This window comes from Agelaius tricolor, unplaced genomic scaffold (genome assembly GCF_023055355.1).
Source record: "Agelaius tricolor isolate 1412-34295 unplaced genomic scaffold, bAgeTri1.0.p SCAF_46, whole genome shotgun sequence".
Taxonomy (NCBI): Eukaryota; Metazoa; Chordata; class Aves; order Passeriformes; family Icteridae; genus Agelaius; species Agelaius tricolor.
In genome coordinates this window covers 883,350-909,007 of record NW_027269306.1, presented here as the reverse complement: position 1 = coordinate 909,007, position 25,658 = coordinate 883,350, and the positions used below count along the sequence as shown (strand labels likewise).

Here is a 25,658-nt window from a genome sequence, read left to right as displayed (position 1 = left end):
TCTGGCATTAATATCCCTTTGCAGTTGATATATTTGTCTGTCCTGGAGAGAGGTCAAGCTAGAGAACAGCATAGCCATCTTGGTCAGTGCCAAACTACCAAATTATAGCTAAATAATATGAAAAATTATATAAAAATTATAGGCAAATTGTATACAGTAATTCAAAATCTGGTCACACACAATCACTGGGCTTTGTATACAGATATCTCTGATAGCTTTGAGAGTTTACATACATATGAATAATCTGATAGTCCTCTTGAATCTGTTTTTCCCTAAAATACATTCTGGTGCCTCTAGGTCTACGAAGTTCTTTAAAATTTGCCCCTTCTTCACTGCAGAAGGGTAAGCAGCAGGACTGCTGGAGCCTGATGCTTAGTTTCAGAGGAAGAGCTCTGACTGACAGTACCTCTTATGAATTGTCTTTCTCCCTGCATACTTGGAGAAACAAACAAATGTCATTGGTTTTTCCAGCACCAAGATGAGCATTTGTGCAGCATTTATTGAGACTAGCAGAGAGTTGCACAGGGGTAGATGTGAAAACATATATTGATGTCACCAAAATCTCTGGCCCTCAAAAATATTATTACAATGGTAACAACTGTAACAGCTACACACTATTTTATTGTAAATAAGAAGAAGAATGAGCCAGAGAGTCTGGCACAGCCAGTAACAGAAACATTTTCATAATATTGTCTATTATTAATTCCTAACAACGACAAGCCAGCCTTAGCAAGTCGCCTGATTACTGGTGGAATTGTGCCTGGTTTATACAATCATGTTTTACAGATATCATTTTTGTATCATAAAGGGTGGGGAGGTGGAGGGGGGAATGCCTTTCAGACATAAGCAATGTTGCCAAAGCACTAAGAAGCAAGTTATATTAGTAAACAACTTTTCTTATTAATACCCTCTCCTTTCCCAAAATGCACCTCATTTCGACGATATACTTTTTTCTTTAAGAAGAAAAAAAGCGTCTACTAGAAGATGATGCTATTTCTAGAACCGTTATCAGCAGTCTTTAAACAGGAGGCTGAACATCCACACCAGTCTGAACTTCCCGAGCTTACCGTGGCCTTTGATATTTGCCTGAAGTATTATAAAAGGGAGAGACAGAGAAAAAAGAAATGAAGTTAAATGGAGCAGCCAGTTCTCAGCTTTTCCCTTCATGACACCCACCAGCCTCCCAGCCTACAAACCCAGAAAGCGAAGCAGCCAGCACCTTACGAATCTCCTACTTGTCAGGATAAACATGCCTAATGGCAGACATCTCCTCAGCCCCCTCCTCCTCCGCCAAGGCCCTCCTGCCCTCCCCTCCGGCTCTGCTTGGCTCTCAGGTGCCTGAGCTTTCTCAGCCGTGCTTTAACTCTTTTTAACCCGTCCGTACGAATCCGCTGAACGAAGATCGCCGCTCCGCCCGGGCTGCATCTCTAACACTTTCCCCTCCCGGCTGCGAGGGCGCGCGTTCCGGATAGCGAGGCGTTCGCTCGCAGTCCGCCAGCCGAGCGAACGGGCTCGCCCCGAAGCGGGAGCGGGTACCGAGCCGCAAGGGGGCCCGGCCCGGGACGAGCCGGCGGAGGGTCGGGCCTGCCCGCCATGGGGAGGCGGGGGACGGGGCGCTGTCCGTCACGACCCGCGCTTCGCCAGCCCCGGCGCCGCCTCTGAAGTTTTCCCCGAGCGGCGTGCGCGCTGGGGGCCCGGGCCGGTCCTGCCCCCGGGGCGGAGAGGGGCGCGGCGGCCCCCGCCCGCTCCCCCGCCGGCAGCGCTGCGCCAGCGCGGCTGGGCGGCCGCGGCGCCGGCGCTCCCCGCCCTCGCGTTCAACTGGTGGGACCCCCGTGCGGCCCCGGCCGCGGCACCGCGGGGAGCGGCGGGCGGCCCGGCCCGGCCCGGCCTGGCCCGGCTCGGCTCGGCCCGGCGGGGCGGGCGCCGCCGGCTGAGGAGGATGCGGGCGGCGGCGCGGCGGCCGCAGGCGGGCGGCGGGCAGCGGCGCGGCGCCTGACCGCAGGGCTCCGCTCCGCTCCCGAGGATGCTGCGGGGCGATGCCCGGCGACAGGGAGGACGAGATCTGCCAGAAAGCTCTGCAGCTGCTGGCCGAGCTGTGCTCCGTCGGGGCGGTGGAGAACGAGAACTGCCGCGATTTCATCTACTACCTGCGGGACAGAGCGCGGCCCCGCCTCAGCGACTCAGGTACGGCCGCCGCCCTCGGGGGCGCGGGCACCGGCGGCCTCCCTCCGGCCCCGGCTGCGGGAGGAGGGCGAGCTCCCCCGAGCATCCCCGGGCTGCCGGAGCGCGGGGAGAGGCCTGCCGGCGCAGGGAAGGAGGTGGCGGGGAGGATGCTCCGGGGCCGTGGGGCCGGGCGGGTTTGCTGAGGGAGGACTCCGGTCCGGGCTCGGTGCCGCCAGGCTCGGTTTTAGCGCCCGGCGCTGGGCGAGATGCGAGCCTGAGCCCGCTGGGCGAGATGCGAGCCCGAGCCCGCAGCGCTCGCCGAGCCCGCGGCGGGTGCGGCAGCGTGGGGGGCGGGCGCGCAACTTTGCGCGGGTGCTGCCGCCCGGAGCGGGTCGGAGCCGCCCTGGCCGGCACCGCCGGGACTCTGCTGCAGTGCGGGCGGCCCGGGGCTGCCCCGCTGCTCCCCCGCTGCTCCCCCGGCCCTCCCGGAGCTCCGGGTGAAGCGCCAGGCGCCTCGCATCTCCGTTTGACTGGAACACGGTTTAACGCAACTCCCCGGTTCCGTGTGTCGCAAGCTAAACAAGAATGTTCCTCGCGTTCCTGTAGCAGATGTGGGGCTGCGGGTCTGATAGGATGTACTCTGGGTTGGTTTGTGTGTGTTTGTCAGGGTTACGGCTTCCACATCGTGGCATAACAGTTTTACTTAAAAACTTTAACTTAAGGGAGCTTTCTCATAAGGAAGCTGAGCTCCAGCTGGACAAAAGCAGAAAAGATTGAGGATTTCTCTCTGGATGCAAGGGAAGAGCAAATTGCAGTTTAGATTAGGAGCTTATTATATTTGTTTTTACATCATCAAGTTGAGGTTGCTAAGTATGAGGAGAAATTTAGTGAGTTAAGACAGAAGTTGATAAACGTTTGCCGTACTGGGAAGCCTTGCTGTTAGATCAGCAAGTCATCACAGCACAGTATTCATTGCTTCATTATTCTCTGAAATAAATCATTCCATTTAGCACAGGGCAGTCTAATGACACTCTTTTCTGTAATTCAGTAGCCTGAAGTAACATTCAGAGGGCAACTTCCTGAGAAATCCTTGGATATGCTGGAGGCCTGGAGAAAACAAGTGAAACTAAATAAAAAAATACTCAAGGCAAGAAAAAGATGTGCTGTCACAACAAATGAATAAGGAATTTTCCATCATTCAGTTTGCTTGTATCCAAAGCTATTTGCAGCCATTCTGGCTTTTCACTACTTAAAATATTCAAATTGGAGTGATTCATGCAATGTTTGATAGGGTTTCTTTAAAAGTAGACAAATTTAATTGTTTGATTCATATAGGCAGATTTAATTATTTTGTTCATATAAGCAGTAATTTTAGGACAGACACCTGTGATTTTCTGTAGTTTTCATTTACTAAAGGATCAGTCATGTATTTGCATATCAGGTCATGATTCCAAAGCTGTCTGCTTAAATCAGTGCTCGCTTTGGATACAAAACTACTTGAAATGCATATGGAGACTTTAACCTCCACCACTTGGATAACAGCTTTTCAGATTTCTTTCAGAAGCTACCTGCTTTTTTTTTTTTTTTCTTTCATCAGCCTCAGGCAAAAAGAATACCTGGCATCTGTTTGGGAGTGATTTTAAAACGCGGTGTGCTCAGTAAAAATTTATCACCTCTACCTAAAGATGATAAAAAAAAAAAAAAGAAAAAAAATAAAAGAAAAAGTGTGTTTATGTCTACCTGTTTTGCTTGAACTGTTATTACACAACAGCCTTCCGGTGTTGTTGTGAACCTGCTCGATTACACCGAGCAGCAGTCCCCAACCTTTGCCAGCCAATGTGCAACAACACTGAGCAATTATGCTGCAGGCAGCATCTTCCCATTGGCCTCCATCTGAACGTTTTTATTTTTTGCAGCTGCAGCCAGTCTCAGAGGGTCTAGCAGGCAACATGTTACCCATAAACCCCGACTTGGGAAATAGTTCTGTGAGGTGGTCATGTCGGGAATTCGTTCATTTACCTAATCTCATATTTCTTTGATTTAAATGTATTTCTTACCTCAGTATGGCTGTCCCGGTGGTTTGTTTATCTGGTGCTTGGTTGTGGTGCTGTGGGCTGTAAGAAGGCAGTGCACATGACTTCCAAAATGAAGCAATATGACTCAGAGTTAAAGGGAAGTAAATAACACTGACCGAACCCAGCTTGCTGCGTGTAGTGAGTTTCATTGACTTAACAAGGGCAAAACGGCCTTAAAAAAGCCCTGGCAGCTGATCCATTACCTTTCCAGCCACTAGAGGCCTGAATAGGGATGTGGAGAAAAATGGTGCTGAAGGACAGCGTCTCCTTACCAGAACTGGGCAAAAGATGGAGCTGTCCTTGCTCCGGCTTCCAACCCCGAGCTGGGAAGGTGATGTGCTTGAGTACCTGGCTCTGAGGCCACCCAAAACAGCAATCTAAAAAGATCTACAGCATCAGAGTGGAGAAAAGTGCATGATTGTGGAGAACTGGCATGATTGTGGAGAACTGGGCAAAAGATGCAGCTGTCCTTGCTCAGAGTGGAGAAGGAGTGGAGAAAAGTGCATGATTGTGGAGAGCTGGGCAAAAGTGCATGATTGTGGAGAACCGAGCAAAAGATGAAGCTGTCCTTGCTCCAGCTTCCAACCCTGAGATGTGAAGGTGATGTGCTTGAGTCAAACTGAGTAACTGGCTCTTAGGCCACCCAAAACAGCAATCTAAAATGATCTTCAGTGTCAGAGTGGAGAAGAGTGCATGATTAAGTAGCTGATGAGGTACATGACCAGGTATTGTAAAGGAATTAGAGCATGGGGACGTGCTTTGAAAAGTGTTTCTGAAATGAAGTGGACACTTGCCTGAATCCATGGTGGGTACAGACAATTCTGCAGCACTTTTGGCTGAAGCCATTCATGGATGTTGGCTCTGTCCCCTGTCAGGAGTTGTTGGAAAAAACCCAGACCTAACTGGAGAAGGAGGGAGCTGAAGGGCTGCTGAGCCTGGTGCCAGCATCTGTGTCCAAACTCAGCCTCCCAGTGCCCCTCAGCCCCAGCACGGAGCAGCCAGATCCCTGGAGATCCATTCCTGACTCAGGCCAGGAGGGGACTGCATGCCTGTGGTGTGTGCCACATCTTTATTTTTCAGTTCTTCAGGGTATTTCAGCGTTTTTCCCCTGTTGTGGGAAGTGCTGCACATGCTTCGAGCACGAGTTTAAGGGTTAATGAGATCTGGGTTTAACATGCTGGTCCACTGGATTTCAAGGGTGACACGAGTGAGTCAGATTTTAAAGCTTTTCAGAAAACTAAAAATGCAAATTAGGCATTTAGTGAAAAATCTTCAATTAGTTCAATAGGAGTTATATGTCAGACCAACCTTGAAAATCCCCAAAAGGCATCCTTAAGCATTTAGATACCTTAATAAGCTGACTCGTTTTCTGTTCCATTGTAAAATGTCAATAATATTTCTGTATCACTGAAGGGCTTCATAAGGGTGAATTGCAAAGTCTGAACACATCAGGTATGTAATACATTCATAAAGGAGAGTCAGATGGACCTCTCAGAGATAGTCAAGTAAAAACAATGTTTGTCATATGGGCATTTGAAAGCAATCACTCAAGATCATGGAATATTCACCCCATGATATGTGATAAAGCAAATATTGTGGAGGGGGAATAAGCAGAAGAATTCCTTGAATGTGTCAAAAAAGAGAAATACAGTAAACCAAAACAACAACAGCAAAATCATGAAAGCAGAAAATCTTGATAGAGAGACTGACCATTAAAAGAAGAATTAGGACAAAAAAGCTGTTTATGAAATAAGGGTTCTAACAAAGTCCAGGCCACTAACCATAGTGAATTTTTCACTAATTTTGTAGTGGAAAAATTATATAAATATAAATAAAAAGTAAAGTTTTCTGTTGCTTTGGGTTGCACATCTTGAGGATGAGCCATCAAGGTCTTATAATACTCTTAATTACATTCTTTAAAATTGACTAATAGATGCTAAAACATAATACATGATGAATATTGTGGGCATAGCAATGGCATAAAGTGTTTTACAGGTCATAAGTATGAGATAATTATTTCACAGCGGCAGAAAGCTAGATTTTTGTACTTGATAGAGCTAAAGATAGTTGACAGTCAAGAAATTAAAAAATCTGGGAGTGGAAATGGGATGGATATTGAAGGCAAAATGTATGAGAAACAGCAGTTATAGTCTTGCAGTAGAATTTACGCATTTTATGAATCAGTACTTTACTTTTTGATGTCTACTTTCAGCTTCAGGACAGAGAAAAGCACAAAGAAAAGAAAGCCAAAGAGCATGGCCTACCAGCCCTCTTGTGGAATGTGAGAGCCCAGGTTTTCTGTGGAGGGTGTTGTTCCAGTAGACTGCTCATTGCCTAGAAAGCTAACACTTGCAATTAAATTGTACCTCAGAAAGTTACCCTTTAATTCAGAACTGAATTTAAAAACAAAAAAAAAAACTACTTTCTGTCTTCAGAAAGTAGTTTGGTTCCTTAAAAAGGTATTTTAAATTTTTTTTACCTTAAATTGCTTCCTGATTTATTTCCACCTCACCCCCAAAATTTTCCAGGAGCATAACAAGCTGCGGAGTTTCATCAAGACATTAAATGCATCTAGATTCATCTAGATAAATTCAAAAAGCATTTGCAAGTTTTAAAGACATGAAAAACATTTGAGTGGGTGAAATAACTTCCAGTAGGTTTTTTCATTTTCATTTTATTTTCCTCACTGTGAGCTGTTGCTCTCCATATTTTTAAATTTTCTTTTCCTGATGGTACTCAATGTGTCCCACTAGTGCAAGACTTTGTAGGATAGAGGACAAGTGTAAATCATATTTCCTCTTTTGAGGTCAAATAAATGAGCACATGTGAGGCCTAAATTCCTTTGGGTTTTGAGAACCAAAGTGCTCTTTCAAGAGTTGAAAAAAATACAGTGATGTTATGTATTTAAGACCAAAAATAGGTATTCATTTTCTCTTTTGAAAAGTCAGAAACAAGTTTGAAGTAGGTAAAAACAATTACTTCCTGTTGCTTGAATTCTAAAATGCTCTGCTAGTTTAATTCCCTCTAAACAAAGAGGCTCTCAGAGATTTTCCTGTCATACTGGAGGAGTTTAATATTGTTTTTCTGCTTGGAAATCGGTTTTAAACAGATAGCTAAATTTTGAAACAAATTGTAGAAAAGAGCAAATCATGTTCAAAGGGACTACCTGTGTGCTTAATAGTGACTTGAAACTATAATTAAGATAAATCAAGTTAAATAAAAGTAAAGATTTTAATTTATTATCACCACATATAACATTTTCTTGGAATGCATTTTTGTTCTTTTGCAGCAAACCTAAAGAATTATAGGTGTTAAGTGATGACTTACTCTTCAGAACCAGAGAAAAGGATGACTACAAAGATTTTCCTCATGATAAAACTGAGCTTTGATCAGGCTGGAACACAGTCATGTTAAATACTCTTCAGATATGAAAGAGCCCTGCTCCACTGAGATCACTTTCTATCTTCCAGACATGCAGAGCAGCTGCACTTTACCTTGAGAAGCCAAACATGAGAAGGTTTTCTGTAGTACCTGTGACCAAATCTCACTCTACTGCTGTCCCATGGCTGCTCCTGGACACTGTGGGGAGCAGAAATGTTTCAAGTCTATGAGAAAAAGGAAAGAGGAAGGTGGCTTCCAGCCCTTCTTGGCCTCTGCATCCAGATTCAGTACAGGTGTGGAAAGTAGGGGCTTCCATTTCCATTTTGGTTTTAGTCCTCACTTACATGGGGATTTCACCAAATGTTTGTTGTTCACAGTCTGCCTTATACCCTGAAACTACAACGATGTGTAACACTGTGTTAAGTAGACTGATGCCAACTACACCTCTTTGTATTTAACAGAAAAAAATGTGTGTTACTCAAATATGACATATATATATAAATGTCGTTTACTCATATACGACACATATATAAAAATGTGTTTACTCATATACGACACATATATAAAATAATACTTATTTCCTGAAGTCATTGCAAGCCCATTTGTAAAGTCATGCTGTAAGTTAGAATAACATGCTAACTGAATCAGGAATCAGTTATCTCTGCAGCCACACAGTTTATGCAAGTGTGCATTGAACATTATGGAAAATGGGTTATTTTCAACTCGGAGTAACAAAAATGTCTATCACTGAAAACACACTGAAGAGTAATGACCTTAGAAAATTAGGATGCCTAGACTGAATACAGTCTGTCTTATACCTGAATTCTTGTCCCAAGTGCCAATTCTGCTGATGAAGAGCAATAGGTTAATTTAGGCCTTGCACATACAAACTGGTTTTGCCACTAAATCTTGATCACTGCATTTCTCACACCTCCTGTTTCAATAGGGTTTGCACATTTCTCCTAGATGGGGGGAGAAGGGAAATAATTTTCTAACTATGCTTTCCTTAGAATTATCCAAAATCTTCGTACAGGCCACAGTTTACATTTCTCACCAAAAGCTCTGATTGCTTAAGCAGAGGTGTTGCTGTAAGAGATTTATGGGTTATTAATTCCTAAAAAACCCATTAACTTGTGTTACAATAATGACATTTTTAGAGTTTTACTATGGTAGAATACTGAATTGTTAGCTATTTGTGTGATCTACACATTTAGTGACCCAAGTACAAATGATCAGCCACATGTTGCCCCAGACAGCTTTCTGGAAAATTCCTTTCCAAACTAATTTGTGTGAGTTTAATTACACTGACAATTCAGAGACCTAGAAATGTAAGTCCAAAATTATTGCTGTCATAACAGCAGATCTGCTTAAACTCAGTCTCAAGGCTGTGCAGCTCTGTACCAGCTTTGATGTGCAATATGTAGAGGCTGAGCACAAACTGCAATTTATATATTTTTGTTTAAAACCACATTTCTAGGGTTTAGCTCTTCCCCCACTGAAAATAATGATCATTGTTGATGTAGTGCAAAGCTGTACTTAAGAACATTGCACTGTACATTTTTTGCTATATTTTGTCATTCATTTAAGCTCTTCTGTGGCTTTATTTAGACCAAAGCGATAAAGAGAGATTATTTTGACCTAAAGCTTTATGTCTTTTTCATATTGCTAACAAAATTTTAGTCCAAGGGATAAAAATTTAGAATAATTAATTACAGATGCTGTCAGTTGCAACTGCAGTTCCTAAAGTTGATCATTTTACAAGATCAATCTTTTTTGCATGCTTTGTAGTATTGTTAAGTAGAGAAATATGTGATCCATTTATTTGGAGAGTACAGAAATAAGGTGTTGTGCATAACAGGTGGTGGTTTGCACATTTCTTACATTTGCTAGTGTGATCACACTGGGTATCGTGTGGCTTAAGCTGCTCAAGACGTTCAGCTGCCTCTCTTTTTTTGGATTTAGGCATTCATTAGCCCAGTGAGATCAGCTTGGCTTCCTCTCACAGCCATGTACACTGCAGGATTTGATCCTGTGCATCTCCCAAGGTTAGCTGGAATTCAGAAATGCAGGAGATGCAGTCAAAACTGGCATGTGTGTGTGTGTGTTTTAAGCCAATTTAAAGGTGATACGTGTCTACCAAAGCTAAAGGTTGGAAGAGTCTATAATTCTGTCAGAAAAAGCTTCCAGATTATTGCTGTAAATCTACCATGCTGACAAAAAAAAGTCAGGCACTAATGATTTTGGAGTTAAAACTTTCAAAGGGCTTTTTCAAAAACCTTCCAGATTTCTTTTTGAAATAAGAATAATGAGGATTTCAAATAGGATCATTCCTGCCAGGAGACTTTCTCACTTTCTTTTTGTTCCTGTTGAGTTTCACATGCACACTAGAAAGCCTTGCTGACTTCCCTTGGATATAAGTTTCTTCAGTTCATTGCATGTCCATCAGGGAGTTGTTTGGAATATCCCTATTCTATTTTATAGTCTGTGAAACTCCCTAAATATTTCCTTTCCAGCTGTGATGGACCTTTTCTGTGTGTATACAAAACCCTTAATATTTATCTTTGAAAGTTTCTTCTGGTAAACCAGTCTTCATCACTCCCATCCAGGTTACTTTGTGCCTGGTTTCTCCATACCTTTTCTAAATTATATGTGTATGTACACCAATGTTCCATGTGTTTGCCCCTTGGGGTGTTCCCACTCCTTTTCTCAAGCAGCAGCTCATTTTATTTACTGCCCTATTTTTAATCTCTTTAATTCATCTCTGTTTTAGTTGTCTGACTTCAGCAATGTAGTTTGTTTTTCTTCTCACATTTTGTGGTATTTCAGAATGCAGTGAGAGTTTCAGTAGCTGTGTAATCAATCAGTACATAAAGTTTGACCCATCTTACAGACTTCTTGTCTCACTGGGCGTCTGTCTGCAGCTGTATAAAATTCCTTTAGAGCTCCTTTTTAAAACTTTCTGCTTCTTTTGTTGTTTGCAGGAGGTTCATGGCTATGGAGTTCATGGTTTCACCAGTACACATTAAGACATTCCAAAAGCTGTTTCTCACATCTATCCAATTTTATAAATAATTGCAACTTGTAATTCCGTACAAACTAGTCCCACTAGTACAGAAAGGAATGTACAATGCAAATTAGGAAATGATCAATGAGACCAGCAGTCTTATGATCTTCTGTTTCCATTTGTAGCAGATGTTTTACCCATTTAAAAGAGGAGTTTATTTTTTTTTCCCCCTAGAGAAGTGAAATGGATAAGATTGATGCCAAGTTATTCCATCTCTTTTTGGGAAGCCTACCCTGAACAGGCTGATCTCAAGTGTTCATTATGCTAAGTTCTCTCTGCACAGCAGAAAGGAAAAGAGAGTTTCCTGAGCCTGGCTGCAGGAAAATGCAGCAGGTATTGAGTTGTTCTTGCTGAGTGCTCTCCTATTCCCTCTAGTAGGGCTGATGTAGGATATGTGTAGCAGTGGCATTACCTGCTGTAAAGAGATTTTAGGTCCATTAGCAACTAAATACAAGACAAAACAGAGCTTGTATTGCTTCAAAAATATGTAAAACTCTAAAGAAAAAATTCTCTTATCAGTACAATTCTGGTTTTTTTAAGCTATACCAATTTACTCGGGGTAATACAAGACACAAATCTAAATCAGGTGCTCAAATTTTGTTTTCTTCTGTGATTGTGCTCTCTCCTGCAGTAGATCATGCATCAAGAAAGGGTACTATTTCTCCAGATGCCACTAAGGTAGTGATATATCTGTGATAATAAAAGTCTAATGTAAAGTTTTCTTCCTTTTTTGTTTTCATTTTAAGTTGACAAACATTAAAGATGACTAATGAGTTAAAAAACAAAACAAAGCAGAGGCGAGAAATTAGGCTTAGCAGGTAAACAGAAGGTGAGGGGCTGGCCCAGTTTTGTCCATTTGTTTTGTTTTTTCCAAGTTCAGGGATGTTTCACAAAGGTGCAGCAGGCACAGGATTGGTGCCTGTTACCCATTCTGCTCAGGAGATGGACCTGGGGAGCAGAAGAGGCAGCCAGACCTCTGAAGAGAGAGATAAAACTCATATTCCTAAGGGACCAAAGAGCACCAAGCTGACTTGCTGCCACCTGGAAATTAGAGTTAGCAGAGGTGAAGCTTGGGGTTCTGGGGACCTGCTTGTGGGGACATAGTGGACAGGAAAAGCTGTGGTTATAACTCTGTTGTAAGAATTTCTATTTCTGTTCTATATTACACTAAAACTTGCCTCTTTTTGTCCTGATTTTTGAAGCCTTTTGAGCTTCTTTGTGGAGTTTAATGTAGGAAAAAAAAGTTGATAAAGCAGATCTGTCCAAATTCTTTGTCTGTCTTGGGGTCCTCTCACTGTTTTGTTTGTTGGCTGGTGGGTTTTTTGTGGGTTCAGTAGCTTTCTAAGCCAGCCTGAGAAATCAGGATTTGCTGCTGACATTTGGGCTGTGGCTAATGAGGAAAGAGAAGGCTTGGCCATTGTGGCTTCCCCTATTTTGGAAAAGCTGTCACCTTGACTCTTCCCTGTGCAGCAGCAACACTGTTCCTGCCAGCTTCTCTTAGCTGCAGAAGGTGTAACATTTTTATATCTGCTCTCATTCTCAAGTTAATGTCTTGTTCCTGCCTACCTTATTCGTTCTGTACCTGTCTCTTGTTCTGTTGTCATTGTGTTATAAAGAGCAAATTGACTAGTCAAGATGATTTCTTTCCTGCTGCTGCTAGGAGCCAGTGATGATAAAATAGCTAAAAGCAGTTCCCAAAATAGCAGTGCACAGGTATAGGTTTGCCAGAGAGATTGGATGGTGATTACTCTATAGGTCCTTCTGTAGTGTTACAAGTCAGACCCAGCACTGTGAACAAAAACTGCTCTTTCTTCTTTTGATGGATTTTTCTTCCTTTTTTTTCTCCTATTCTTGGGAGCTGGAAACCAGAACAGACCTTAATTGCAACAGGACCAGCAGCATCTTCAGCCACTTCAGCTTTTCTTTCCTTCCCAGATTAGGGGGAAGCAGTTTTTCACCCTCAGGAACATCCAAAATTCAGTCTCGGGATTAATTCTTATCCTAATGGCGCACTGAGAGATGAAGCAGTAATTTTGTTAAAATGGAAAGCTTGGGATCTAACATTTTTTTTTTCATTTGGCAGTTTTACCTCCCTTTTTTCTGCACCCCTCTCTCTGTGGAAGATTTACAGTGGTAGTTGTTGCCATGGCACTAAGCAGGACGAGGTGTCTACTCCAGTTTCAAAACTGGATGTTTACGGCCATATCGTGAAAAATTATCCCTTCTGACAACTCAGGGTTGTTTACTCAGAATTAACACACCACTCCTCTTCTTCCAAAGTGAAGAGAGGCTCTTCAGGTCATTCCCTGTGTGTCAAGACAAATGTGAGCTTCAGCAGTGCTGGAAAAGCCTCAGAATCAGCTCTGTCCTTCCAGTCCCTCGTTAGCTGTTCAAATGAACAACCGCTTCACGCCCTGCCGAGCAGCTGATTGGCCTTGGAGGGAAGAAGCATCTGAAGCAGTATTAATGTTTCATTCAAAATCACGAGAGCCAGGGAGGAGGGGAATTAGGGAATTCAAAACCCCAAATCAGGACTGCCTTTTATTTCACCAGGTCCTGTTCTCTTGAGCAGCATCCCAAATTTTCTCCCACGCTGGATTTCCTCTCAGGATGGTCTTGCTGCCTTTGTGGGGTGCTTTTGCCAAGGGTAAATTTAACAGCTCTCTTCCCTTTGCTTTTCTTTCTCCATTGTCTGCTTCTTTTCCCCAGCCCTGTTGACAGTATCTGCTGTGACATATGCTGTACAGGAGATGGAGAGACAAAGAAACTGTGCAGTCCCTCCATCCTTTTCTCTTTTCCTTTCTCAAGTCTTCACTGCTGCATCAAGGCCAGTGAAAATCCCTTTTTATTTTCTCACCAAGCACAGCAGATCAGAAAGCTGAAAAATTAGTGCCTTAAAATGCTATCTCAAAGATATGTGAGCAAACTGGATGTGATAAAGCAATCAGTAAAGGAGTGTAGTGGGTTGCATGACAGCAAGAACAGCCAGCTGCATCTGGGAAATATGTAAGTCCTTGGACTCCAGCAGTATAAAACTTCCCAAACTGTAAAAGAAGCGCAATTCTTTCTCTTTTGTGACAGTCCCAGTGGTTTGAAACATAGTTGGCAACTAATAATTGCAATCATAGAGTCACTGACGTTAAAGGAAACATCACCTCACAGTGGGTATTCACATAAGATCTTGGATTCCTTGTACGTAGTATAGCACGTGCTGGGGTTGTTAAATTTGCATATGTTGCTAATAAATAAAAATAGTTTTATTAGGACAGGAATAGAAAAAAAACATTAGATACAGAAGTGTTACATAACCAGCCTTGATGAGCAGGGAAGCTCCCCTTCTACAGCATTCAAGTACTGTTCCCAGTAAATGACAGCAAATAGATCCTAAATCCCTAGGTCATCCTGAGATAAATATTAATACCACTGTTTTTTTCAAAAACTCAAATAATAGATTTGTTTATTATTTGAGTTTTTGAATTGTTGTTTATTATTTGTTGTTTTGAAGTGTTGCTTATTCTTTTACCTGTTAGCCTCTGAAAAAAAAAATTAGGGGGAAAAAGCAAGTTTTGACAGAGTATTTCCTGACTCAGCAGTTGGATGGAGGGAACGATGCTGACGCACTTGGTTCAAGGTAATGGAAGGACTTCACCCCAGCTGAGGAGAGCTATGAACACACAAAACAGCACAGGAAGTGCCTGCCTGTAAATCCTGCTAATCAGATATTACTCAACAATCTGTTAATACAAATGTGTATTTGTATTAAAAGCATCAGGGATGCTTTTTAGAGAGAGGAGTCATGCTTTCGTTGGCTGTCATAGATTACTAGCAGGAGACTGTGAAAATTAAGGCTGGTTTTTTTTTTTGAATTGTGCACTTGAGATGTGATCTTGTAGAAATCTGTCAGTGCTGGTTTTCCCTACCCTTTCAGCTGCTTTTTCAGTAGTGATAATGCAGTAAAAATTCCATCTAATGCCATGTCTGTAATCAGCAGAGAAAGCAGGGCGTGTCTCAAGTGTGATGTCAGTAAAGCGTTGAGCAGAAAACGGCCTAAAAAGCAGCCAAGAGAAAACTGTGGGCCCAAGGATTTAGGTGGAAAGTAGCCAGCCTGAATATGGCTCACTCTATTTTCATAGCAAACACAAAATAAGAGCCTGAGCTTTGCTGGGGCCTCTCAGCACTTTACTCTTATAAATAATAAACAGAATATATTTTCCTCCTGTGTGGGTTAGCAAATAGAAATGTGCCTCTGTTATCAGCAAGGAAGCCATAATTGAGAGGCAGTGATTTTGTGGAATACACATGCAAGTGGGACTAAATAAAAGCATGAAGAGGATTTCAAAACTTCTATTTCTGTGCTGCATTTCATATGTTCAGCTATGGAACTTACTTATGATAACCTTTTTGCAAGCTTGGATTTACATTCTCAGACTAAAATCATGCCACTCACTCCAGCCTGTATCTGACACAGCAACAGCTCTAACAGGGTAACTTTAGGTAATCTTTTGCATATCCCAGCATTTCGCTGTTTACTGCCCCATTTTCAGCATAATTTCAGAGTTTTGAGTGTCCACTTTCATGGCCTGGCTTGGATTACAAATGCACATCTTGGTGTGACACCATTTGAGACTGAAACTGAAACTGAAAGGAATATGGTCATGGTAATCCTGTTCACATTATTGTAGCGGAAATGCAGAATAAAACATATTTTTCTTGGAGAGGGACACATTTCTAACATGCCCCATTTCCAGTTTGTGTCCCCTTCACATTTGGGATTAAAGAGTGTCTTTTTACTGTCTCTATTTACTTGTTCTTAAAGATATCTATTTGTTTATTCATTTCAGGATGCCTCAATGTATGTTGTGCTCATGTTTAGGAACCTTAAAGAATTAATTACCCACCCCTTACATGAAAGTCCTCTAGAGAAATTACAGTGGGTAACTCTTCTCAACAAGCCACTAACAGCAAACTTTCACAAGTCTGGAGGTTTGGAACATGCAGTTCTTGGAAGTGCTTGGTCCTTTTCCCTACTTTTTTGTCAGTTTTTTCCTTAATGAATGTAATGTCATGCCTACAAGTGAAAAGTTTTCTATTTTCTTAACATTCACATTTAGTCATTCAAAAAATTATTCCTTTTTTTTTTCTACAGTCATCTGAGTCAACCCAGTGGTGGGAATTGTGTTGATTTTAAGGACATAGGATCACAAGGCCTTCCTGAGAAAAGGATGTGTGCAAGCACCTGAGTCTAAAGAAAATATTTAAAGTACTGTTCATGTAATTCAGTTTTAGGTATTTTTTTCCCTAATATAATCAAGCTATCAGACAAGTGATTTTATATTCTTCTTTCAACCTCATTTCTTTATTTATTTTGAGGGGCCATGTAGAACCAGAATAAGAAGTAAATATTGATGGGTGCCTTATCTACCGGTGCTGGATGACAAAGAAAAAAGTACCAAGTTCTCAAAAATTATCCTAAAATGATTCCACTGAAGTGGCTGAAAAGTTAGCAAATCCCATCAGTGTATTCCAGCTAGAAAGAAAAGTGGGGTGTAGCTGGTCTCTGGAGAAATGAGAACCCCCATTACTATTTTTAGAGACTAGAAGATGAAAAAACTGTGGCTATAAATTTACCATCCATTGTGTTTGTTTTTCCCTTAGAAGCAGCAGATCTTTTTAAGTTCTTCAAAGCCAAGGAAAACCCCAGATTTGAGAGCAATCCAGCTGAGCAAGTCTTGGAGGAGAAGACATGAGAGCTCAGGTTTCCACTCCTCTTAAGTATCCCACACCAGTGTTGGGATTTTTTAGGAGCAAGGGACTGACACCAACATCTCCTTCACACTCCTTGTAATTTTGGGGGGGAGATGAAGGGAGCAGGGGTTCTCCCCTTGGAACAGGCCCAAGGAAGAACAGCCATAAGTCTGCAGGAAGCAGGTTTCAGGTCTGATGGTCCCTTCTCTACATCCCATTTGTTTGTGTGCTCTCACCTGGAGAGCCTGGTGCGTGCATCATGTGAAAAGTGTATCACTGATTATAATTGAACTCATCCTAAAAAAAATGTGCCATACCCTGTGATTATAATTTCTCTCTCTGGTAAGGTTGTTTATCTTCACTTTCTTGTTTATTGCTTGAGTGAAGCTAGCACATTTGAAATTCTGTTTTAGAAGTAGGATACTGTGCAACTGGTGGTATTTCACTGCAGAATAACCCCCAGAGGGATTTGTAATCCCCTGGTAGTATCATCCAGTAGTGAGCCAAATTGAATAATGAGCTCGGTGCTATGAATTCAGCCTCATGCTCAGCCTCATTCTGCACTGCTTAGAAATGAATTAATTATTACTCTGTATTTATGCTGTCAGTGACATCCAGAGGCTGGCCCAAACACTCTGGAGCCACTGGCAGCAGCAGCAATATATGTACATGCATATATTTTAATGTAGATGCAGATATTTTGTTCTCCCTCTATAAATATGTGCTGTAGACTCTCTTTTAAAGGAGCTGTTACTGCATCTTCCCCACAGCTAGGCACAAGCAGACCTATATGCTGGACATCAGTCAAAGATGCACAATGACACATAGTTTGCTATTAATGTTTACAGGATTTGGAATGTTGTAATTGATTTTGGCACTGAAAGTGCAGTCTGGTAAATTGCTTGTCACCCTTGTTTCATCCCCAGTCTCATTGAGAATCTCATATGCAATTAACCATAATTGCTATACTGTATTTATTCTGAGGCATACAGCACATTGCTGGTTTGATTTTGCTTCTCAAAAATGGTGAGTTAATTGCTTACAAAAACACAACTCAAAATAAGGGGACCTTTGTGGTGAGGGACTTTTCTTCAGAGTAGAAAATTACAGAGACTTTAATACCATCCATGTTCCAAACTCATGGCCCTCCTGTACTTGAAATCTCCCTGGCTTCAGGGACAGGAACTTGTGCATAAAGGCGGGACAAGTCCATCTCCATTACCAAACTGTGGGACACAGCAAGAGAAGCTTTGGTCTCTGCACACCAGGACCAAAGTTAACAAGTTCTTGTGCTATCTGTAAGACAGAGCAATTCCTTCTGCATGTGGAACTGGACAGGAGTTCTTTAAAGCAATGTATTTGCTCCACATCCTCGAGGTCACAAGGTAGAAGCAGCACTGAATGGCTGACATGAATTCCTCTGCCAGTTTATCCTGGCAATATTTTCTATTTAAACAGCCAAGGCTCCAGAATTAGCATGGACTGTCTAGAAACCTCAGTAAAACGAAGAGCTTTGCCAAGAAACAGTCTAGGACAGCAAAAAAAAAAAAAAGAATCCCTTCTCACAGATCAGCAACAGGAATCTGCAAAATTTTCCTTCCCAGGAATGAAGAGCTGCATTGTCTCCTGCTGTCATCCAGGGGCTGGATGCTGGAGGACAGGTCTGGTTCTCAGGTTTAGGATGAGGGCACCTGCTCTTTTCATGTGGTAGTGGATTGGTCAAGGAAGACCTTATCAGAAATTTCATTGCTATCATTGCTAAAGCAGAGGATACTCTTCAGTTCTTCATGTTAAGAAACTAGCTGTTCTAATTTTTTCTGGAAAAATAATTTCAGGAGGTAAGATACAGATCCAACTTAATTAAAGAAAATGCAAATCCAGTCTAATACATTTTGTAGTCGGGAGTGTAGATTCTGCTTGCTGCAAGCACAAAATATCTCCAAGAGTCTGGATTTGACAAGTAGTGGCAATAATTGCACATCTAAAACATTAAAAATGTCTTTTATCAGAATGCTGGATGAAAAAAGGAATTTTTTTTCAACTCTTGCAAATTGAAAAAAACAAGCCTAAATACCATGAACTGATTTCCAGGATATTCAAACTAGTTTAGATCTTACTTTTCATCCTGTTAATTATTTTGCTATTCTCCATTCAATTAATTATCAGATTAAGGTTCTTATGTAATATGTAAAATGGTCTTTTGATAATAAAAGATTATAAAAGAAGTGCTGCAGAGTTTGCTTCAGAAGAAAGCACAGCAAGATTGAAATCTGCAGAATTCTAACTTGAAAGAGGCTGTTAACTTGGATAGCAATTGCATGTACCATTACAGTTGCATATTCCACAAGAAAATGGGGTGCATCACTTGGGGCATGGAAGACAACTGCAAATCTTTACTGTAGGAATCATTAGAGATTGTACATAAATACCATTCCTTGGATTTTCTGCTTAGATCTTCCAGAATTGCTGCATTTATCAAAACCCCTGTTTCACAGTTTTTATTACAGATGTTGATTTTAACTGATTTGGAGCTTTGTAGTTTGCACAGGAAGGATATGAACCAAAGGCCAACAAGATGATTAGAGAGGTGGAACATCTCTCCTACAAGGAAAAGCTGAGAAAATTGGATTTGTTCAGCCCAGAAAAGAGAAGGTGGCGTAATTGTGGCCTTCCAGTACCTGAAGGGAGCCCACAAGAAAGAGGGAGAGGGACACAAAGGCCTGTGGTGACAGGATAAAGGGAAATGGCTCCACACTGAATGGTTGTGGGTTTAGATTAGATATTAGGAAAATCTTCTTTGCTGTGAGGGTGGTGAGGCCCAGAGAAGTTTTGGGTGACTCATCCCTGGAATTGTCCCAGGCCAGGTTGGATGGAGCTCTGAGCAACCTGGTCTGTTGGAAAGTGTCCCTGCCCTTGGCAGATGGTTTGGAAGTAGATGATTTTTAAGGTCCCTTCCAAACCCAAACCATTCTATTCATGATATTTCAGTCTTCATGATTCAGTGATATCAGTGATTCATGGTATTTCAGTCTTCCTAGAATCTAGTCTGGAAAAAAGAAGAAATCCTTTTGCTTTACAACCTAAGAACTGATTCTCAGCATGAGTTTTTTGCTCTGCAGGGTTGGTGACGTGGCTTTTCAGCTGCCTGTATCACCTTCCTTCTCCAAAATCTGTTCATCCTCTCAGTCCTTCACATGTTGGCCGTGTGCCTGCTGAAAGCAGGTGCATTTGGAGAAATGGTAGCTTTCTCAGGACTCAGTTATTTAATTAACTCATTTTTAACTGGATTGTTTGAAAAAGCTATCCCAACTGTCTGGTGGTCAATACCTTGCTTGTGGGCTGAGCAATGCTTGTCAAACTCCCTGCTTCCCTTCTCTTCAGTTGCATCACGCTTCTCCAAAAGCAACTGGAAAGCTGCTAGACTCACAGTGAGGAGTGAGAAGGTTCCATTTTTAACTTTCCACACTCTTTTCCAAAGGCTCACCTTGAGAGTTATGCTGTGTCGTGGGTTTCCATTCTGTGTCTTGGTTTGCCTGTTTCTAAAAAGACATTTAAGTAACTTTGACAATTATAAAAAAAAAAAAGTTACTTAGTGATTAACAGTTTAGTCACTGACATAATTTAACAGCTTTGTTCTATGGTCTACTTGGTATTGTGAATAGAAAAACAAACAATTCTTCAGATATCCACTAGGGTTTTGGAACACATTTCTGTGCTATTTACATTCCATTAACATTCTACTGATACAGTTTTACTCATAGTGGTTTTAACTGTGTCTGTCCAGACACATTTTTATGCTTTCTCACAGCTTTCATGAGTAAATCTTGATTTAAAAAAAAAAATTACCCTATCAACAACAGCAGATTCATTGATTATTTAAATAAGGACAGAAGGCTGTCACTTATGTCCCAGATGTATAGCAGCGGTCACTAAACTTAAACAAAGAATGAAAAAAACAGCTTGAAAATTGCTCTTTAAAACATTATAAATTACATCTTTCCAATTAGAAATCTGAATTTTCATATCTTTTCCTATTAGTATGGTATTTGAAAGCACTGGAGAAAAATGTTTTAAATGGACCTTCATGTCATAATCCAGGAGGTCAATATCGTAAATTGATGGACATTAATGAAGTAACTGCATCAGAGAGGTGGTCTGGAGACTTGGAAAAGAAAGTGTCAACTCCTCTTAATCACTCCTGAAGAGTAATTAAATGAGTCCTTAAATTGGGATCTCACAGGTGCTTTAGATAGTTTAGCTTTGTAATTCTGAGCTCACTGATGACTGATGACATCTTCATTGAATCACAGCATAGAATATTTAAGGGTGGAAAAGCCCCTTTAGGATCATTGAGTCCAACTCTTAAACCAGCACTGGGAATTCCACAAAAACCAGGCCCTGAATGCCAAGGACACTTCTTAAACACCTCCAGGGAGGGAGACTCAGCCCCTGTAAGGTCAAGGAGGGAAGCTTGCATTTGGCTTTCTCTCTCAGCTCCTTACAGCTCCATCAAAACAGAGCAAGGACCTGTGGCTCCAGCCATCCCACTCAGCATTAGTAATTTTTTAGACCACCAAAGCCCTACAGGCTTATATTAATAAATATCATTTATTAAGCTTATGTCACTGGTCATTTTATATGTATTTAATACATACTTCATAATCTTATCTTTCCACCCATGCTGATGTATCTTAGACTTGGGATGGTCTTGTGTGAGTGTTTATGGCAGAGGGGACGGGTGGAGAGAGGGGGAAGAACAGAAGGAGAAGGGGAAACCTCTGAACACACAAAGTAAATGGGTGCGGATCCATCTGCAGTGTTGGAAAAATGGAGTGTATGAAGTGTGCCTGTTCATTGTATAGAGAGAAATAGATTAAAATCTTCAGGACAGTTTTAAGATATTAACCATTAATATTTTAATTGCTGGATATTTTTATATGCATCAAATTAATACACTTCTTTAAAGTGGTTGATACCCTTAAATAGTGTTCAACATGCAGCCATTGCTATAAATGACTTTTTGTATGAGCATAAGAGCTTCTGATCCTTTCTCTGACCTTAGTCTCTGGTGTTCAGAGGTTTCTTGAGTTGTGGCTCACAGTGATTTTAAATATCTAAAATAAAAACACCTCCTGCTTTTCTTAGGTGCAAAATCTACCACAAGGCCCCTTGCAGCTTTTGAAACCCCCAGGCAGATGCAAGGCTAATGTGTTTGGTGAAGTTACTATCAGCCTTAAAACCCTGAAATGCTGAAGCATTACTATCTTGACCTTTATGTCAAGATGAATGAAAAATAAATTAACTTCTAGGACAGCAGGCCCTTCTTCAGGACTGCATTTGTTGGAAAATGTCTGGTTTTACATAGAGGCAGAAGGGCAAAAATAGGCTGTTTTTCATAAATCTGAAATATCTACATCTTGATAGTTGCCAGAATTTCTAGCCTTAAAGAATTAGTTACTGATACTGTTCTCTGGCATTTCTGGTTTATTATTCTATGGGTACAAAGCTATGGGTGTTGTTAACAGGAAGGTACCAGAGGGACCAGGATTGACAGCATGTAGGGTTATACCAAGTCTCATCTTTGTCCCTTGTCCCCCACCTGTCTCTTTCTAAAGATTTGTTTTCCTCATGAATCCAGCAGGTTCTCAGCAGCTCCTGACCTTTTCCCAGTAAGTGATTTGTTGAGTGTGCCCCTTTGGCTGTGTGGCAGGGCCATGTTTCTCCAGGTAGAGGTGCCCAGTTTGACTCAGGAAATTTAAAAGCATATTAATACACTTAGGGAATTCAAGGGCATATTAATACACTAATCTTCCTGAGTCACTGACAGAAGTTTTGCATCCCATCCGTGAACTTTGACATTTATGTTGGAGAGCAGCAATCCCATGGTTGCTTCACTGATGCTGAAGTGCATGGCTCAGATTTATTATCATCTTGGGTTTTTTTTCCCTCTTTTTTGATCTATCACAGCTCAATCAAAGTGCTTAAATCAGCAGCTGTACAGAGTAAAGCCCTGAATTCATCCCTCAGTGAGCTACAGTACATTCAGTTTTCTGTTCTCTGAGAAAGCTGCAGAATTGGATGCCTCCTGCCCACTGTGGAGTGAGAAACGCAAGAAGAAAAACCCTTCAAGCTTTCCAGTTTCAATTTTATATTCACAACTAAATACAACATGAAATGATTCAGTTCATAAGAAATTGTTCTGTTTACAAGAGTTGTTGCTTCTTGTTCTTTCTACAGATTGCTTTTAAATAAAATGTCTTGCATGACTGTGCAATTAAACCCAAGAAAACACCAATCCAGATATGTTCAAATCTTACTCAAAGCATACATTCTTTAGTATATGCTTTGCAAAAATAAGCAAGTTGAAGTTCTTTTCTGTATTCAGATTTGCCAGAATTAGGAAGACTTCCAAGAGCATCTCAGCTTTAAAATAATCCATGTCTAGGAATGAAAAAGAAGAAGAGCAGTCTGAATGATAATATTATCAAATCTGTTTCTAAGTTCTGTTCTTTAGCTGCTGCATTTCTAAGATGTTTCACTTCAGATTTCTCTTGATTTTCTCTGTTTTCATATCTGTTCTGCAGTTTTCTCTTAGACAGTGCTGTTGACAGACAAGACATTTGGACTTGATCTTAAGGATCTTTTCCAAGCCAAATGATTCTATGATTTTATGACTTCCAGAATTACCCACTCATAATTCTGAAAGTCTTAAGCTATTTCTTTTGCTCTCTATCAGTGGAGTATGAATTGAAAAAAAATATATTCCATATTTTTTTCTTACAGTTAATTCATAGTAGACATGATTTGATGGTACATTATTAATTCATTATCTTTTCTAGTAGTAAATATCCCTGGCAGTAAGGCTTTCATCACACCCTAATGCTTATGGATCAGCCCAAAAATCTTCCTTTTATATAGTGGGAACCCTAAGTTCACAAAAAACAACAGACCCAGAATACATTAACTGTGGCTGAAATATTTTTAACAGAAGTCAATGTGAGTGTTGCAGTGCATCTGGCTCCTCATCTGAGAAAGATAAATGCTTTCAAGGCTGCCTTTATTTCCCTTTGTGCCAGCAACCCCCTCTTAAAAGAAAAATCAGGCTATTTAATCAGCTTAAGATGTTAGTGATTTGTGATGGCAACAAGCAATAAAGCTCCTCCTTATCCATCTCAGTCTATGCAGGCAACTTTCTTGAAGTCCCTTGTGAGGTTTCAACACTTGTGACAACCTTTTGATGATCTGCCAGTATAGAGAAAGCAAATGAATTTTGGCTCTTCCTTAAATGTAAAGCAAGTATTGTAAATATTGAACCACTGTGTAGTGCCAGACTCCCATAATGTAGGCTTAGAGTAGTTGATTCTGAAAAGGAAGCTAATGAAATAATTGACCTCGTTTCCATTGCAAGCAATCTGACTTTAAAGAGAAGCTTGCACTTCTTGTCTATGTAAATTGTTCAGAAAAGTAATACTGTCTTATTTCTTACATATTTATTTTAAAAAACCCCAAAACCAAAGTACACCTAAAAATTAAGAAAGGTTCAAAAATAGATATTTCTTTAGGTTATTCCAAATCAGAAAGGCTAAGGGTTTCCACTAGACTTAATAAGATTATAGAGACCACTGGTATGTTAAATTCAGTGCTTCTGGTAGGAAAAAAAATGGAAATTTGAAAGAAAAATACAGATTTTGACTAGAACTGTATGAGCAATACAGCTCCTATTAACCATTTGTCTCTGAGAAAGTATCTGTTAATCATATTCATCAGCTTATAGATTTGTGTGTGTATATTTAGTCTTTAGGTATTAATGTGAAACTTAAATGTTGTGGAAGCTCAAACAGCCCTTCATACTCTTTAGAGTGCTCTGTCCACATCTCCCAGTCCTTTGAATTAGTTTAATTTCACAAATTTTGGAAGGTGGCCCTGCCCATGGCAGAGGGGTTGGAATGGGATGATCTTTGAGATCCCTTCCAACCTAAACCATGCTATGATTTTATGATCTCCCTAGCTGTTGTTTTGAGTACTTCTGGGAGAATATTACTGTACAGTTTCATACAAATGGGAAGTGAAATGCTGCTCTGTCATTTCCTCTAGTACTCTAAAACACTTTACTATTATTGCAGCTTACTGGGCTTTCAAGGACTATAATGGAACTTGGAGCTTTTTGGCATGGTTCAAATGAGCTGTTTGCTCTTCCATAACCTGGGGGCTTCCTGCTGCTGGCTATATACTGCAGAAATAAATGGCAATTTCTCTTCCTTATTATTCATAGGGTCATAATGTTCAAGATTAATGTGAGCTCAGATGGCTTAGTCATTAAAATAGTCACAAATCTTGATGGTTTCATAATTTTTAACACACGCAATTTGTCCAAAAAAATTTCTACTGGAAAATTTCTCGTAGGTTATTCTTTAGTCATTCTCCATCATTCATTTTGCTATTAAAACCTTTCATTCTGCTAATGAGGGAGCATACACAGCATTTGCCAAAAGTGACTAGTCATTTTGTTCAACTAGATGAGAAGTTAAATTCTTCAATTACTGCATGAACTTCTACTTTGCATACCCTAAAAAAAGCCAGGATAAACACTTGCAAAACATTAATTAACAGCTCTGCTCACTTTGTGAAGGATCCTGAAAGAAAAAGAAAAGTGAAAGTGTATCATATTAATTGTTTTCTTGGAATAAATAATCTGATTCTGTGATTTAATACATGCAAAGAAGAAGCAGAAAAAGTCACAGGAACTTTAGTCCTACAAAGCACAACTGCTCACTGTGAAGGACCTCACAGGACTGATGGTCACAGGCATTTGAAGTGTGAGTGTCTACCCCCAAAATTTCTTTTCCACTAGTAATATCACCAGCTTTCCCTTTTAGCTAAGACACAAGCATGCCTCAAATGCCAAATTGCTTTTAGGAAATTTTGTGTTCCTTTGCTCCAGCTACTTTTCCTGTCCTGCATATGCATCACTCCCCATGATTCTTCCTAGCAGGGTAAAATAGAGCCATTAAAGCCATCTCCATACACAGAGGACTTGAAAATCTCACATGGTGTTTGTAGAACTGATGTCCTCTCTTCTGTTATATTTTAATTTATGGATTTTTTCCCCAGTTTATAATTTTTTACACTCAGCATTAGAAAACCACAGGTATACAGTAATTTTGCACATTTTATCAGTTGTGTGAAGTGTGTACTGAAAGAGAAATCAATAATAATCAAAAAGAATCAAG

General features: G+C 40.9%; 1 protein-coding gene across 4 annotated transcripts in view; it reads left to right on the top strand.

Moving 5' to 3' along the window:
• The first annotated feature begins 1,823 nt into the window (after positions 1-1,823).
• The window catches only part of SYT9 (synaptotagmin 9), a 65,028-nt gene continuing 41,193 nt past the window's right edge, over positions 1,824-25,658 (top strand). For all 4 annotated transcript variants that reach the window (XR_011683914.1, XR_011683913.1, XM_071455301.1 and 1 more), the window contains exon 1: positions 1,824-2,184. Coding sequence is in view for 2 of the 4 variants with exons in the window: in XM_071455301.1 (XP_071311402.1) it covers positions 2,037-2,184 (148 nt within the window). In the remaining 2 variants the exon portion in view is untranslated. The remainder of the gene's footprint in view (positions 2,185-25,658) is intronic.